The following is an 18,219-nucleotide window of genomic DNA, read 5'->3' on the forward strand; positions in this document are numbered from 1 at the left end:
CCGATGATTTCCTCATTCTGTTGGGTCACCTCTCTTTGGAATGGGTACAAATACAGATCTCTTTCAATCAGTTGGCAAGATAATTGTCTTCCAAATTTCTTGGCAGAGATGAGTGAGTGCCTCCTGTTCCACCTCACTGTCTTGAAAGTTTTCATTTTTTATTCCATCAATTCCTGGATCCTTGTTATTTGCCAATTCCTTCAATGCACCTTGAACTTCCTCCTTCAGTATCATTGGCTCTTGATCATATCCTTTGTGGTACTGACAGACAAGTGAAGAATTCTAAGGATACAAGAGCAATGAAAAATGTCCTATCTGTTTAAAAGTTATGGACTGTAGATCAACCTCTTCAAAACACAAAATAAATAGATTCATTTAATTTCCATTGCTAGCATCCTAAATTAAAAATGCATTCACTTGAAAAACCCCAAACAAAAATTGCAATATGATTGACTACTACCGTAAGAATAAGCAAGTTGCTCACTGGGATGCCATCAAGGCAAGTAAACAAGTCCCTTCAGGAAAACCCCCCTCTAAGACTAAAACTCAAAGGCAACAAATGAGCAGGCATATAAGCTTACTGACGACCACAATGATCTACTGGTGAGCAGAAGAAGGGGAAAGGCAGCAATGAAGAAATGGGCTGAGTTCAACCATGTTCTATCGACTTCCATACACCTGGAGATGAGAGAGAGAAGAGGAAGTTTTGGTTGTTCCAAAATGTGGTGAGACCTGGGGACAACTGAGCCCATGGACAAGAACATAAAGGCTAAAGCTGAGAATGAAGCATACAGCTTATGCATAAGAACTCCCAGATTTGCAGACAGTACCCATTTGACCTAGCCTCAATGGCTTGATAATCAGAACTTGACTAGAAGAAGATTAAAAAAACAATTTTTGATAAAGGAAACTAAGATAAATTGCTACAATTTGATGTACTTGACCCATATTCATGGAGGTAGCAACTCTAAATATGAACAGACATGGAAGGAATCTTCACATCAAGTATCAATGCTATCCCCTCTGTACACAGGGCAGATAGGGATGGGCAACATAAGCACTGGCTACCTCAAATGAGGGGGCGATAAAGGCAAGAAGTGACTGGCTTACAAGATTTCAAGAGGGAGTTTAGTTTAATAGTGTGTGCACGAAGAAAGAGTCTCCATTGAATAGTTTTCATCTTGTCTAGATGGGTTTGGTGAAAAGAGATGGAGATAAGATTCAATAGTGAGTAATTGTTATCATGACTAATTGCAACTGTCACAATTGTAAAGGTAAACATTTTGTAACAAAAACAAGGGAGTAGTTAATCTTAAGGTCCAGAAACAAAGGACCCTAGGACAATCAAGGGAGAAGAGCACAAGCCGAATACAAGACCTTATCCAGAGAAGCAGCAATACCAGATATGGAGGCAGAGATGAGGACATGGAGAGAGGGAGCAGCTGAGGACTCTAGATTTATGGGAAGAGAGGGACTAAGAGCTAGTGGCCAGGAGGCAGACTTGCAGAATGTGCTTTTTGGTAATGTAAATTATTATATATGCATGAGTGTTGTTTTTGTTTTTGTTTTTAAGAGCTAAAGTGACTAGAGAGAAATAATGTTAACTGATGGTACATGGAGGGGATTATAATCATAATGAAATAAGGTGTATGATTTGTTGAACGTAAAACTGATGATCTGCCTGTAAACTTTCACTCAATCCACAATAAAAACCTTAAAAAAGAAAAAAGAAAGAAAGACAGAAACCAAGCTTTGTATTATAATGGTCAAATCTGCTGCAAAAGACCTCTTTAAAATGCTAAAAGTAAAGGAATCACTATAAGAATTAAGGTGCACATTACCCATGCCATGGTATTTTAAATGACTTTATATACATAAGGAAGACTGAAGAAGAATTGGTGTTTTGGGATTATGTTGCTGTCAAAGATTACTGAATATATCATGGACTTCTAGAAGAATGAACAAATCTGTATTGGGAGAAGTATAGCCAGAATGTCCCTTAGAAGCAAGAATGGCAAGACTTCATCTCACATATTTTGGACATGTTACCAGAAGTGCTTGGAGTAAAGTAGAGGGTCAGCAAAAAGTAGAATACTCTCAATGAACTAGACTGAAACAAAAGATACAAAAATAGGTTCAAACATAACAATGATTTTGAGGATGGCAGTGTTTTGATTTTTCATACATAGGATCACTGTGAGTCAGAACTGACTCAACAGTACCTAATATCAACAAGAGCATGCAAATGTCTTGCCAATAAATCTAAAGTCATTGATACTACCACCTTACCAGGTCAAATGAGCATAATGTCATCAATGTAATGAACCAGTAGGATGTCTTGTAGAAAAGAAAGACAATCAAAGTCCCTGCAGACTAAGTTATCCATAGGGCTGGAGAGTTAATCTAGCCCCGAGATAGAACCAAAAAATCCATACCCACTGCTCTTCAGTCAATTCGACGTGTTTATATAGGACAAAGTAGAACTACCCCCATAGGAGTTCTAAGATTGTAAATCTTTATGAAAGCAGACTGCCACATTTTCCAGGTGGGCTTTAACCACTATGCCACCATAGTGGTTCCTTTGAGGTAGGATAGTGAAGATTAAAAAAAAAAAAAAAAAAAAAATGCATTCACTCTTCAAGCCAGAACTTACTTGACCCAAGTTTGAAGTCTGCCCTAAATCAGTTATAATAGCATTCATAACCTCAAAAAGATTCTGCTTTTCTCACGAAATTATATAGTTCTCTTGTTTTCCCTCCAAACCTTATTTTGTCTCATTAAATTACCTCAATTGTAGTCTTTCTCTTCTCACATAAATACATATATTACCTGATTATAATGTAACATTCTGAACTCCACTTTTAAAAAATCTTTGCCTCTAACTCTTCTATAGAACTATATGCTCATGCATTTTCAAATATCAATCATAAATAAGTAACAAAGAAAGCAATCAGTCAAAATTAGACAGATAATACAGAAGCCATAAAGCATGACAAATTGAAACAATAATATTAACTTCTACAAAGGGATGGAAAACTAAAACACATCTTCAGTATAAAATTAGTGATTACCTCCCTCAAAGTAGTCACCAGCATACACCAACTTTGTCCAGAAAAGTCAAGAGCAAGTACAATCTCTCTGCTTTATACTTAGCATTTTCATGGACTTCATTTTGCTCAAATCAACCATGAACACTCATAGAATTCACAGTCAACAAATCAAATGACATATTGTATTAGGCAAATCTGTTACACAAGACCTCTTAAAAGTGTTGAAGAACAAAGATGTCAGTTTGAGGAGTAAAGTATGCCTGTCCCAAGTAGAGTACTTTCAATAACCTCATGTGCATGTGATAGTTGGATAGTGAATAAGGAAGACTATAGAAGAATTGATTCATATGAGTCATGATGTTGGAGAAGAATACTGAAAGTACCAGGGACTGCCAAAAGAAGAACAAACAAATTTGTGTTGGAAGAAATACCGCCAGAATGCTCCATGAAAGCTAGGATGAGCAGACTTCGTCACTCATACTTCAGACATATTATCAGAAGGGACATATTAGGAGGGACTTGTCAGTGGAGAAGTAGATTTTGACTGATAAAGTGGAGGGTTGAAGAAAAAAGAGGAAGACCCTCAACATGATGGATTGGCACAGTGGCAGCAGCATGGGCTGAAACATAGCAATGATTGTAAGGTCGGTGCAGGACCAGACAGTGTTTTTTTCTGTTGTGCATAGGGCCACTATGAGCCTGTACTGACTTAATGGCACCTAACAAAAGTAACTTGAAATGGGCTGCTTTGTTTACTCAAAACACAGTAAATTCTAAAGACACTACTATATCATTATCCTTTTAAATTGTCACCAATCCATTTGTAGGGCTATACCCTAAAAATTTGGAAGTTTCTGGTAGCGTAGTGGTTACGAATCGGGCTGCAAACCTTAAGGTCAACGGTTCGAAACTACCAGCCGCTCTACGGGAGAAAGATGAGGCTTTCTACTCCAGTAAAGATTTACACCCTCGGAAACCCTGTACAGGGTCGCTATGGGTCAGAACTGACTCGACGGCACTTAACAACAACAACAACTCACACAATTGTTTTCCAATGTTCACTGCAACATTATACACAATAGCTAAAAGGGGGAAACACCATAAGCATACATCAACAGATGAATGGATTTACAAAATATTAATGTTCAATGAAATACTAGCCGTAAAGAGAGTGAAGTTCTCATGCATACTACAACAGTGATGAATCTTGAAAACCTTATGCTGAGAAAATAAGTTAGACACAAAAGACAAATATTGCATGATCCACTTACATTAAATATCTAGAATAGGCAAATTCATAGAGAAAAACAGTTAAGCCTTGGACTGCTAACTGAAAGGTTATCTGTTCAAACCCACTAGCTTATCTGCAGGAGTCAGATGAGGCCATCTGTTTCTGTAAAGATTTACATCCTTGGACACCCTGCGGGGCAGTTCTCCTCTGTCCTATAACATCACTATCACTCATAATCAGCTTAACAGTATTGGGTGGGCAGTATTTACCAGGGTCAGCGGAACAAATGTTAATATGCTGGCTGGCAACCTAAAGGTGCCTTGGAAGAAAAGTGATTTACTTCTAAAAAATCAGTCATTAACAACCCTATGGAGTACAATTCTACTCTGGTACACATGGAGCTGCCCCACATATTTTTTAATGGGAACAGTTGAGAGGGGAAAATGAGGAGGTATTACTTAAATGACACTAAGTTTCTACTAAAAGTGATGAAAGAAAATGGAAATAAATAGTGGTGAGTGTTGCAGAACATGGTACTTAATTATATACATAAAAATGATTGAAATGGCAAATGTCTTATTATGTATATTTCAGCATGATAATTTTATTAATGGGATATTGTGACACAAATCCACACTTTACATATACAGGAATGGATAACTAGAACTATCTTGGCACAAAAGATCTATAAATGTATAGGTTCTGCCATATTGATATATGGAATTTAAATATTTTTGACCATTCAGTTCAAGTAAGTAAGCTTGATAACCAATTAAATCTGCTCCCTGAAGTATTACAAATGTATAGTTGGATCTGACCAGTGACTATTATAATCTAATGTTTACTTAGTGCTTACTGGGTCAGACAGTGTTCAAACACTTTCCATGAATTAATTCCATGCATTTTTAAAGAAGTAAGTAATATATGCAAAACCAGGTTTCACAGATAAGGATGAATGGCATAGATCGAGTAAATAACATGCCCAACATCACAGTTGGTAAGTAGTAAGAATCGTGGTTTGAACCCAGATTGTGAGTCTTACTCTGGTCTTGGAGTTAGCCCACTTTGCTGATGCTTTCTAAAATGATGATTCCAAAGAACACAGCATAACCCTGAGTTTATAAATGTCAGGTAGAAAACAAACTGTGTGCCCACCCTGAATACTGTCTACCTCCTTAAAATAAATAAATAAATAAAAAATATATATGTATTTTTACTAAAATTATGTGATAAATTATAGCCTAATGAAGAGTTAGGATCTACTATAAAAGTATGCTCTCCAGCACTAGCTAAAACTCACTGCTCCTAAGCAATCATTTCAATGAACACTATTGGCATATTCAGCTATTCAGCCTGTCTTCAGACTTAACACCCTATACTGTCCATTCTAGTCATTTTCCACAAAAGCCATTTGCAGTAAGCTGCATCAACCTTTTTGTTTTCATTCTCTTGTTTTCTCTTTATGGTTACCTAATAATTTTTTGCTTGCTCATCTTTCTGAGGAAAAAGCTAAACCTATTTTTAATCTAAATTCTCTACTTTACCTGATCAAAAAGTTTCCATGACTCATTACATCAAAATTTCAAAATTTTGTATTTAAGGGCTATTGTGTTCTGATCTCAATGTACCAGTCCTTCCTTCATGCTCAAATGCTCTGCTCCCAAGAAATTCATCTAGACACTGTTTCTTGAACATGCTTTGTCCTTCTTAGTCCTATGCCTTTGTTCAGCCTGCCAGATCAGTCAGTACTGCCTACACCATTTAGTGACCAAACCACATTCTTCCTTTAAGGACTACCTTAAGCCACTGTTTTCCTTGGAACAGTTAGTGATTTCCATGCTTTTGATTGGCTCCATTCTACTCTCCTTACTGTTTTGTTTTGTTTTTCTCTGTGTTCTAGCCATACTCCCCTCTTTTCGGCTAATCAACATAACAGGCATATTTCTGCTTCAGAACTGCTCTATTCCCAGTGTCCCTGCTCTCAGATTACTCTAGGCAAGCATTTCTTAACCACATATTTAGAACTATGCTTCCAAACACCCATACATGGACCCTCATCATCCTTTCCTGGTTTACTTACCATTCATCTCTATGTGGAGCCGCTGGGTAATGCTGACTGTTGATACATGTGACTGATTGTTCAAGTCCATTCAAAGGGACATCAGAAGAAATGCCTGGTGATATACTTCCAAAAACTCAGCCATTGAAAACCCTAAGGAACATAGATCTACTCTAACACACTAGGGTCACAACTGATTTGGTTTGGTGTACTTGGTTCTTATTGGTTATCACTAATTAAGAAAAATAACTCATTAAGAAAAATTCATCTTGCTTCTTCTTTGTCTTGTTAAGTAGACTCTAGAAGGTAGAGATTCTTGCTTGTTTTCTTCATTACTAAATAGACAGTGCCTGCAAAAAGAGGCAGTCATTGTAATAGAACTAGGCGATGCTGAATGGTTTAAAATCAGGGAAGGTTTGTGCCATGGTTGCATCCTTTCATCATACTTATTCAATCCATATGCTGTGCAAATAGTCCGAGAAACTGGATTATGTGAAGAAAAATGTAGCTTAAAGCCTGGTGGAAGATTCATTAACAACCTGTGATACGCATGATACATACAACCTTGCTTGCGAGAAGGAAAGAGGACTTAAAATACTGATGAAGATTACGACTTCAATATGGATTGCACCTCATGTCAAAAAACAAAAATAGAAAAAAATGACAATTGAGATATTTTGAAAGGAGGTTAATGACAGAAATGAATTTGGGGCCTGAGGCTCCTGATTACTAGTTTCTTCCCTAAATGGGTAGAGCAAGCCCTGGGAAATCTGGTTGCTTCCATTTGGAGATTCCTGTTCTTTCTCTGGATGTTTCTTGGCCACATAAATCACTCTAGGCTGACGCAGTATTAATTTTCAGAAGACAAAATCCTCAAGGAGTTAAGAATCACATCTTGGCTTGAAGCATTTGTTCTGCTTTTGTTAAATCAAGTGCCTTCTTTACTATGCCAGATTGCCACAACCATCCCCAAGGTTGTTTAAGAGACTAATCTCCCACACTGTTCCTTTGCTAGTCAGGTCTTCCTTATAGTGTCTGTAAGGGTTGTAAATAGAGCATCCTCTTCCCATGAAAGGTGGAGACTGAGATCAAAAGCGGCAGTGTAGCTTGCCAAAGGGACTTTCCACTCTACCATCACTGTTACCTTTGTCCCCACTACCACCATGGTTCACAAATTCAAAGGTTTGTCATTCAGATAAAAACTGCAAAGGACTCTTCAAAACAGACTAATGAAGGAAAGTTGTTTGGCCAACTACCTTCTCAGGCACACTAAAGAAAATAATTATGTAAGCTGCTTTAAATTCAGGAATGTGAAAAAGACTTTCTTAGAACCCCAGGGGTTTTACACTTAACCATATGCATCAGGTTCCTGAAAGTGTCTATGCTTCTTCTGAATTGCCTATTTCACTTTTTCAGTAGTTACTGAAAGTTATTCAGTCCTTACTTTCCCATCACCCAAGCGTAGTGGTTATGAATAGAGCTGCTAATCTCAAGTTTAGCAGTTTGAAACTACCAGCTGTTCCACGGGAGAAAGATCAGGCTTTCTGCTCCTGTAAAAGATTTACAGCCTCAGAAACCCTGTACAGGGTCGCTATACATTGGAACCCACTCGACAGCACTTAACAACAACAACAAAATAGGAAATGACAAGAGAAGAGGAAATGCATTTTTTCCTACAGTATGCCCCCTAATAGTCTTTAAAGAGTAAGGAAAAAACATTACATTTTTGAAAAGTCAATCTATGCTTTTGAAATCCTCAACAAAGATTAGTAAGAAAAAGTTCTAGCAACATTCAGTAGGTAAGTCTTCAAAGTTTAGCCTTAGACTACTTCTAAAACATTTACCCCATTGCTCCAAAGTATCACTGCCAAGCTCTTTCAAGTGCAGTGTCCCTGCTTGTTTTCTTCTTTCAAATCTTCATAGTTTTGTGATTTCTTCTGCCTAGAATGCTCAGAACTGCTTCTTTGCCTGCTGAAATCCTTCTCTTTTCTCAAGGTATAATAACAGCAGAACAACAGTAATGAGAGCAAAGACATTTATATAGTCAGTATTTAATATGTACTGGGCATTGTTCTGAGCACTGTATTCATGTGTATGTATTTATACATGTATATATGTATGTACAGTGTTTGCATATGTTTACAATCAATTATTTATATAGTCACATATTTAAAATGTTTTTTAAAATACTTAAATAAATATGGGAGAGCTTCAAAAAATTTATGAAAAAACTCCATTATCTTTTAATTCCATTTTCCACTACCTTTTTGAAGTCCCCTTGTATATAAATAAAGTTATTATATCAATTGTATTTTATATAATAAACTATATTTAATGATAATTAAATAATTCTATTTCATTTTTATTTACATTATATTTATAGACAATATATGTAAACATATGCTATATTACATATTATAATGTTGTTGTTAGGTGCTGTCAAGTTGGTTCTGACTTATAGGAATCTTACGTGCAACAGAACAAAACACCATATCATCCTTTATCATCCTCGCAATTGTTGATGTTTGAGTCCATTGTTGCAGCCACTGTGCCAATCCAACTCATTGAGGCTCTACCTTTGTTTCACTGACACTTTATTATACTAAGCATGATGTTCTTCTCCAGAGACTGGCCTCTACTGGTAACATGTGCAAAGTATGTAAGCTGAATAATGATGAAACTGCAAAACATCTCACAACATGGATGAACCTTGAGGACATTATGCTGAGTGAAACTAGTCAGTCACAAAAAGACAAATATTGTATGAGACCACTATTGTAACTAGTCAAGAAAAGATTTTCCCACCAAAAAAAACAAAAAAAAAAAAAAACATTCTTTGATAGTTACCAGGGATGGGAGGGAAGGAGAAGTAATTCACAGCCTAGAAGGCAAATTTGTGTGAAGAGGAAGGCAATATACAATAAGAAGGTGTTTAACAATCAAAGAAGGCAGGCATGAGAAAACACTGGGAGGAATGTAAGAGTTAAAGACAACAGAAATTAATACTGTTTATACATAATCCTAAGGAGCTCTGGTAGCATAGTGGTTACAAATTGGGATGCTAACCTCAAGGTTGGCAGTTTGAACCAAAAGTTCAAACTGTAGGATCAACACTGGACCACAAGGTCAGCTTGAACCAAAAATTCAACAGTTCAAACTTATCAGCCACTCCTCAGAAACCCTATGCAGGATTGCTGTGAGTCTGAGCCGACTTGACGACACTTCACAACAATAATGAGTGGGTACATAGATAGGCCGACTGGGTGTAGGAGGGAAAGTGTCAAATCAAATACATAAAAGTGTGACAATGTTAGTTGCCTTTTCACCCTCTTTATCTTTTGTACCAGATGTACCAAATAAGTTGTTTGATTTCTTAATTGTTGCCTCCATTGACATTGATTGTGGATCCACTGTTAAAGGCAACAAAAGTAAATACTGTTATATACACAGTCCTGTAATAATTATTTGTTCTTCTGAAATTCCATGGTATATTTAATATTCTTCACCATCACCATAATTCAAAAGCATCAGTTCTTTTCCAGTCTTCTTATTCACTGTCTAGCTTTCATATGCATGTGAGGTGAGTGAAAACAACATAGTTTGAGTTAGGTGCACCTTAGTCTACGAAGTAATATCTTAGCTTATTATCACTTTACAGAGGTCTTTTTGTAGTAGATGTACCCAATAAGATACATTATTTGATTTCTTGATTGCTGTTTTCACTGGCATTGATTGTGAATCCATTGTTAAAGGCAAAAGAGGTAAATATGCAATAGCCTATAAAAACAATGATCTGCAGGTAGATACACAGATAGGCAGGTTGTAAGAAGGAGAGAGCGAGTATACCCACAAATACATGAAAGTTTAGCAAAGGTTATTTATCTCTGCTGCAAATATAACCATGAATGTAGTGGAACATACAAGGGACAAAGTTATGAAACATTCTTATACAATTTCAAACACCGTGAAGGAATGAGTTTCTGGGTCCGGGGGTTCAGGATTGTAATCTCGGGGGATACCATGGTTAACTAGCATAACTTAATTCACAAAGACAAAGTTCTACAACATACTTTGATAAGTCACAACTGGAATCTTAAAAGCTCATGAGCAGCCATCCTAGGTGCACCTATCGGTCTTTCCCTGTCCAGAGGAAAGAAGAGTGATGAAAATTGAAGTGGAAACAATCAGTCCAGTGGACTAAAGGTTCACATGAGCATCAAGCTCCATGAGCCTGATATCAGAAGAATTAAATGTGACCTGATTATCACGATCAAATGCTCAGAAAGGGATCACATTAGAAGATCTTGGATAAGGTGATAGAAAATATGGAACAAAACTCAAAATCATGAAAAAAGTCAAGCCTTACTGGTCATATAGAGATTGGTAGAACCCCAAGACTATAACTCTGGTCACTCTTCAGGTCTGAAATTGAACTCACCCTAGTGGCTCAATTTTCAACCAAGTAATAGACTGGTATATAGTGGGGACAACAACAATAGTAAGGCATGAACACCACTGAATGGTTAACCAATCAAAATCAAAAGGGCAGCATTTACCCAAGAGCAAAATTTATAAGGTTTGGGAAAGAAGGAGGTATAGAAACAAGTATCACTGGATAGAAATGGGTAAGTGATGTTACAGTGAAGGGTTTACAGTCATTGAGATGGAACTAAGTGTATGATTTTTTTTTAGTTTCAAACTGATAATCTACTTTGTAAATCTTCATTCAATTCACATGCAAAAAAAGTCTTAATAAAATAAAGTATTGCCATCCTTGCTTCTAAGTACATTTTGGCTCTGTGTCATCCAACACAGATTTGTTCGCTTTTCTGGAGGTCCATGGTATATTTCATATTCTTTGTCACCACCAATCAACTCTTCAATCTTCCTTATCCATTGTCTAGTTTTCACTTGAATTTGCTGCTGCTGTGTACCATGGGTCAGTTCCAACTCATAGTGACTCTGTATAGGATGTCCAGGCCTATAAATCTTTACAGAAGTTGTTATTGTTGTGAAGTGCCGTCCAGTCGGTTCTGACCCATACCTACCCTGTATAGTGTTTCCAAGGAGTGACTGGTAAGCTTGAACTGCCAACCTTGTGGTTCAAACCTACCTTGCAGTACAGCACATTAACCCATAGCGCCATAGTATTTCCAAGGAGCAGCTGGTGAGCTTGAACTGCCAACCTTGCAATGCAAAACGACTTTGCAGTCCAGTGCATTAGCCAACAGTGCCACATATGACTCCAGGATTAAGGACAGGCTGGTAGATTTGAATTTCTGACCTTGGAGTAAGCTTCCCAATGTATACCATGGTTCCTTTCATGTGCATACAAGGTGATTGAAAACAACATGCCATGGGTCAGACATACCTTTCTTTGCTTTGTAACAATGTTAACACTCTGAAGAGATCTATAGTCGCAGATATGCCCAATGCAATAAATTGTTTGATTTCTTGAATGTTGTTCCTATTGTTATTGATTGTGGATCAATGACAAGATTGATAAGATTTTCACTGACCAATAAGCCACCAGGTCATTCTTCCTAGTCTATCTTAATCTGGAAACTCTGCTGACACTTGTCCACTATGGATGACACTGTTGGTATTTAAAATACTGGTGGCACACCTTCCAGCATCACAGCAACATGCAAAACACCATAGAACCCAGCAGTCATTCCTCGGAAACCCAATATAGGAACACTATGCCTCAGAACTGACTCGACAGCGATTAACTACAACACATAAGCTGACAGATGAGTGGTGGTTATAGTATAATATGCATATATGTTGTTGTTGTTATTAAGTGTCATCGAGTTGGTTCTGATTCATAGTGACCCTGTAAAGGGATTCTGAGGAGCAGCTGGTGAGTTTGAATCACTGACCTTGCAGTTAAAACTGACTTTGAGGTCCAGTACATTATCCTGCAGCCCCATACCAGGACTCCAATATGTATATTTAAATAAAATTAATTTATTTAATATGATGATTTTCCTATGAGATATTGTCTCCATTTTACAGATGAGTAATGTGAGGCACAAAGGAATGAAATGATTTCCCTGGAATCAAACAAATGGTAAAAGGCGGAAGAAGGATTTAAACACAAACTCTGTGACTATGTTCACTTTTCAACCTGTTCAAAATCATCTATCAATACATAGCCATCTTTAGCCTCCTCCCACAATACAATATTTCTTTATTCTGTGTTCTCATTGCACTCTGTACATTCTTTAATGAATGAAATAGTTTTAAAAAGGGATGAACAGAAATGTGGGCAATATGCTTCTTGGCACTGAATACAAGACATGCTTCCTGGAGCAGTTGAAGGAAACACATGTACAGGAGCTGGCTTGTTCTGATTTCATTATCTGGTCAAAAAACACTTTGGGCTTAAATTGGTTTTTAAAACAGGTCTATATTCACACTCAATAAATATAAACTATGTAGAAACTCTGAAATTTAAACTGTATGCACAGTATTTAAAGTTTTCTGACCTACAGGATTTTAGTTTACATGGAGCAGATGAAAATTTAAACAGTATACATCATTTAGCCCAATTCATACCACAAGTAAGTTTCATGGGAGTACAAAGAAGGAGTGATCATTTCAGATAGTAAAGTTTAGGAAAAGCTACATGGAAGTGAGAATTATGGGATAGGTAAGATTTTTCTGACTGTAGGAATTCAAAAAGTTATTCTGAAGATGTGCAAAAATGCACATCTCTTAATCAAAGTAGAAATAGATGTATTAATCAGCTTCCTGGATAATGACTCATGATTGTTTACTGTGAACTACTTAATTAATTTCTTATAAAATTCAAAATCCAAAGAATTGGTTCTTTATTACTAATTCCCCAAGGGTTTTATTATTGCAACACAAGATATCGGAACTCCAGACACATAAAAAATAAGAGAAATCAAGCCTAGAAATACAAAGATGCCCATAACTTTAAGACAATTTCTACCAACTCTTCACTGTTTCAGTCCTAATTATTTCAGGGTTATTTAAAACAGAGATACTCCATCACCGAGGATTCATGTACTAATAAAAATATAATTTGGGGATAATTTGGATTTCCCAGCAGTTTTTCATTGACTTCCACCATTGGAAGTTTTCATTGACTTCTCTCTCTCTCTCTCTGCCATTCCTCTTAAATTTTTCATCTCCATTCATCTTTCCAAATGTTTTGCAATAGCTCTGCCAATGGCATCCAAAGTCACTGCTTAATCCCAATGTTATAATTTGTAACAACAAAAGAGCTGGCTATTTCTGTTGTATTAGCATACTACCTCAAACACAGTTTACAGACCTCAGAATTAAAAAGATAAGAACAAGAAGTGAAAAGGAAGATAAATTCTTCTCTTTAAAACAAACAAATAAAATTATCTTTTAAAAACAAGCATAATCACCAGCAACACTGTGATAGTTAAGGTTTGTGTCAGTTTGACTGTGCTAGGATTCTCAGTGGTGGTCGGGCAGTTAAAATGTAGTAATCCCAAAAAATAAGATCTGCAATGAGGAGCCAATAAATTCAAAGGCAGTTTCCTTAAGGGTGTGGCCTGCTTCTAATACACTGGTCATTCTGGAAAAGCTTGTTTGTTTTTCTGCTGGGTCTGGAGTCTACATCTGGTTTGTAATCCAATCTTTGGTTCTTCGGACTTGAGCCAGTGTTCTGCTCTATTGGCTGCTGATCCTGGGAGCAGCTAGCCATCTCTGTCTGTTTAAACTACCTGTCTGTGGTCTGACTGTCAATATTGGATTAACAGCCCTGCAATTATGTGAGTTAGAAGCTTCCAAACTGACTGACATCTGGCCAATGAACTTGGGACTTGCCCAAGTCTACAATTGTATGAACCATTTTCTTGATATAAACCCCTCTTTATATATACATATATAAGCTTCACTGGTTTTACTTCTCTAGAGAACCCAGCCTAAAACAATCACCACCACCACCAATAAAAATATTCTAAGAATTACACCCAACTTTTGAGAAAACACAGATTTTTATCTAACATAAGTTTGAAAAGCAATTCATTGTGTTACTTACTTGATTGAAAATAAAAGGAACCTCCTTTTTCTCTCCCACTTTTATAGAAGATATAGGAAATGTTGCTGTTCCTAGAGTTTCATCCATGACATAATTGGCATCCATTAATGTGATCTATGAGCAGTAAAAGGTAGATAGAGCACAAGCATAAAACTTTGTGTGAATCTTTTAAAAATTATGTCTAAATTTACTATCACATTTAAAAAATAAAAGTTCTCAAATAACATTTAACCATCAGTTCAGAGCTTTAATTTTTAACAGGTAACAATTTGCATACATCTGTCTTTTCCTTCTTATTACTACATTTGTACTAAAATAATAATTTCTTTTAAAATTTCCTGACTGACCTATTGATTATCATGTTTTCAAAAATGTAACTTTATCCCCCTTCTGGGGGATTCTATTTTAGAATATGCAGAAAAAAATTTACATAAACAATCATATATATATAATTTGGAATAATCTCCTTTAATTTGTTTAAAATGTAATTGAAGAGTGAAGCATCCAGCTGATATGATGTGAGGGGAGATGCACAAGAATGCTCAAACTTACAGATAGTACCTATTTGACTTAGCCTTGATAGCTTGATAATCAGAACTCGACTAGAAGAAGATTTAAAAAAAAAAAATGTTTTTGATAAAGGAAACAAGTGAACAAGTGTAAATTGTTACAATTTGATGAACTTGACTTATGGAAGAGATAGCTCAAAATATCAACTGAGAGGGAAGGAGTCTTCACACCAAATATCAATCCTATCCCCTCTACATACAGGGTAAATAGGAATGGGCAACTTAGATATTAGTTACCTAAAATGAGGGGGCAATAAAGGCACAAAGTGACTGCTTACAAGTTTTCAAGAGGGGGTCTAGCTTAAGAATGTGCTGAGGAAGGTAGAAATCCCACTGAATAGTTTTCATTTTGTCTAGATGGGTCTGGTGAAAAGAAATGGGGATAAGATTCTTATGATTCAATAGTGAGTAATTGTTATCAAGACTAATTGAGACTGTCACAACTGCAAAGGTAGAAGTTTTGTAACAAAAAAGGGGGAGTAGTTAATCTTACATTCCAGGAACAGAAGACCCTAGGACTATCAAGGGAGAAGAGGACAAGTGGAATGCGGGACACTAGCCAGAGAAGCAGCAACACCAGAGATGGTGGAAGAGATGAGGATAGGGAGACACAGAGCAGCTGAAGACTCTGGACTCATGGGAAGAGAGGGACTGGGTGCTGGTGGCCAGAAGGCAGGTTTGCAGAATATGCCCTTAGGTTGTTTAAATTATTATATATTCCTGCGTGTTTTTGTGTACATCTCCCCCCCAAAAAAAATTTAATTAATAAAATAAATTTAAAAACAGAGGTAATGGAAGCAAATACTGTTGCATGATAATGCATGGAGGAGATTATAATCATTGCAATAAAACGACGGTATAAAGCTAATATTCTCCCATGTAAACTATCACTCAGTTCACAATAAAAACTTAAAAAAAAAAAAAGTTAATCGACAATTTTGTTTTATATGATTCAATTTTCCTTCAAAACACATGGAAAGAACACAAGAATCGTCCTATCTGAAGCCTACATTTCCTGTTGAACACACATTTCACTTAATGTGCCCTATCTAGAAACTGTCTATTGTGCTGCCCAGCTAGATTCCACTAAACTTGGTATGAAGAGAACTCGATGGAAGCAAAATCAAGTATTTCTCTCAATATGAATTTCAACTATCAAATAGTGCCCAAGTGATGCACTTACCTCCAAAACATTTTCCTGATTAGGATCCAAAATAAACTCAAAAGTCTCATTCCACACAGGGTTTATATCATTATTGAAGTGCCTTGTTCTTTTCCTACTATCAGGAGTAGTAGAGATGAAAAGTTCCACATAGGGATCTGGAGTGTCAACTATGGACAGTAAAAACAAATGAGGAGAGGCATAATGAGATTCACAGTATGTTTACTTTTAATTAAATGTCATCAGCTTATTGTCAAAGAATCTTCAGTAATGTACAAGGTGGTTACAAAATGCTTGGTGGAAAAACTATTATGTTTTCATTCCATTTTTCCACAAATCTTTTGAAGTCATCACATACTTAAAATGTCTAGGTGTTGGACTGGAGGTGTGTACCAGTTCATAATTTCCATACTGGTAACCACAAGATCAGCAGTTCAAACCCTGTACAGGATCACTACGAGTTGGAACTGGCACAATGGCACACAATCACAGCAGTAGACAATATAACATATAATACAAGAACACTGTAAACTATATATGCTTTGTCTATTATGTTCCTACCCTTTGTAATAGTTCTAGAGAAGGAATCATTTACTGATTTACTCAGAAGTCCTCCATACTCTCAGAGACTATATTTACTGCCTTAAACTGTTTCATTCAGCATCTAGACAATCATGATACTCTCATGAAGTTAAACACAGTATGTTCTTTCCTCCAGGATGGTGACAATGACAGCATTTTGGGTTCAAGATCATTGAACTTGCCAAGATACTTGCCTAGATTAGAAGCATTACCTGGTTGTTTTATTTACCACATAAAGTAATGAAGTCATTATGACATAGTCATTATAAAATTTCCTTATAGGGTTGCATTGATTATGTACTAAATAATTCTAAGAGTTGACATTCACATTTGTTGTTGTTGTTGTTAAGTGCCGTCTTGTCGGTTCCAACCTATAGTGACCCTGTATAAGGTTTCTGAGAAGCAGCTGGTCAGCTTGAACCACTGACCTTGCAGTTCAAATGGCTTTGCAGTCTGATGCATTAACCCACAGCGCCACACCAGGACTCCAAGCACCATCAAATTGGTTCCAACCCTGAATAGGATTTTCAAGGGGCAGCTAGTGAGCTTAAACTACTGACCTTGTGGTTCAATCCATCTTGCAGTGCAGTGCATTAACCCACAATGCCACACCAGGACTCAGATGGTTGTTATTGTTGTTAGGTGACATTGAGTTGGTACTGACTCATAGTGACCCTATGCACAACAGAAGGAAACACTGCCTGATCCTGTGCCAACCTCACAATCGTAGCTATCCGCGAGCCCACTGCTGTTGCCACTGTGCCAGTCCATCTCATTAGGGGTCTTCCTTTTTGCCTCTGACCCTCCACTTTACCAATAATGACATCCTTCTCCAGGGATTGGTCCCTCCTGATAATATGTCTGAATGATGAGGTAAAATCTGGCCATCCTGGCTTCCAAGGAGCACTCTGGCTGTACTTCTTCCAACACAGATCTGCTTGTTCTTTTGACAGTTCAGAGTACTTTTAACATTCTCCTCTAACACCGTAATTCAAATGCATCAATACTTCTATGTGTGCTGTTTCCATGCAGGTTGATTGTTGATCCAAGCAAAATGAAGTCTTCGACGACTTCCATCTTTTCTCCATTTATATATTGTTGTTGTTAAGTGCTGTAGAGTCAGGAGCCAATCCATAGCGACCCTGTATATGATTTCTGAGGAGCAGCTGGTAACTTGAACCGCCGGCCTTATGGTACAAGTGGGCTTTGCAATCCAGCACATTAACCAACAATGTCACACCAGAACTCCATTTATATAGATGTTGTTTATTGATCCAGCAGTGAGGATTTTTATTTTCTTTACATTGAGATGCAACCCATACTGAAGGCTATGATATTCACCAGTAAGCTATTTGTTACAGCAAATGGAAATGAGGTAGGTGTCAAAAATGCAACAGATTTTTCTACTTTATATAAAGTAGTGCTTGAGGCAAATCATTTTATATATATATATATATATGTTGTTGTTGTTAAGTGCCTTCGAGTCGGTTCCGACCCATAGCGACCCTGTACAGGGTTTCCG

General features: G+C 36.9%; 1 protein-coding gene across 2 annotated transcripts in view; it reads right to left on the reverse strand.

Annotated features, from left to right (window-relative positions):
- PLA2G4A (phospholipase A2, group IVA (cytosolic, calcium-dependent)) overlaps window positions 1–18,219 on the reverse strand; it is a 164,392-nt gene that overhangs the window by 105,765 nt on the left and 40,408 nt on the right. For both annotated transcript variants that reach the window (XM_006872693.1, XM_006872694.1), the window contains exons 3-4: window positions 16,137–16,285; window positions 14,385–14,498 (exon numbers count right to left, since the gene is read on the reverse strand). In XM_006872693.1, coding sequence (XP_006872755.1) covers window positions 14,385–14,498; window positions 16,137–16,285 — 263 coding nt within the window. The remainder of the gene's footprint in view (window positions 1–14,384; window positions 14,499–16,136; window positions 16,286–18,219) is intronic.

Source organism: Chrysochloris asiatica, unplaced genomic scaffold (assembly GCF_000296735.1).
Source record: "Chrysochloris asiatica unplaced genomic scaffold, ChrAsi1.0 scaffold00210, whole genome shotgun sequence".
Lineage (NCBI taxonomy): Eukaryota > Metazoa > Chordata > Mammalia > Afrosoricida > Chrysochloridae > Chrysochloris > Chrysochloris asiatica.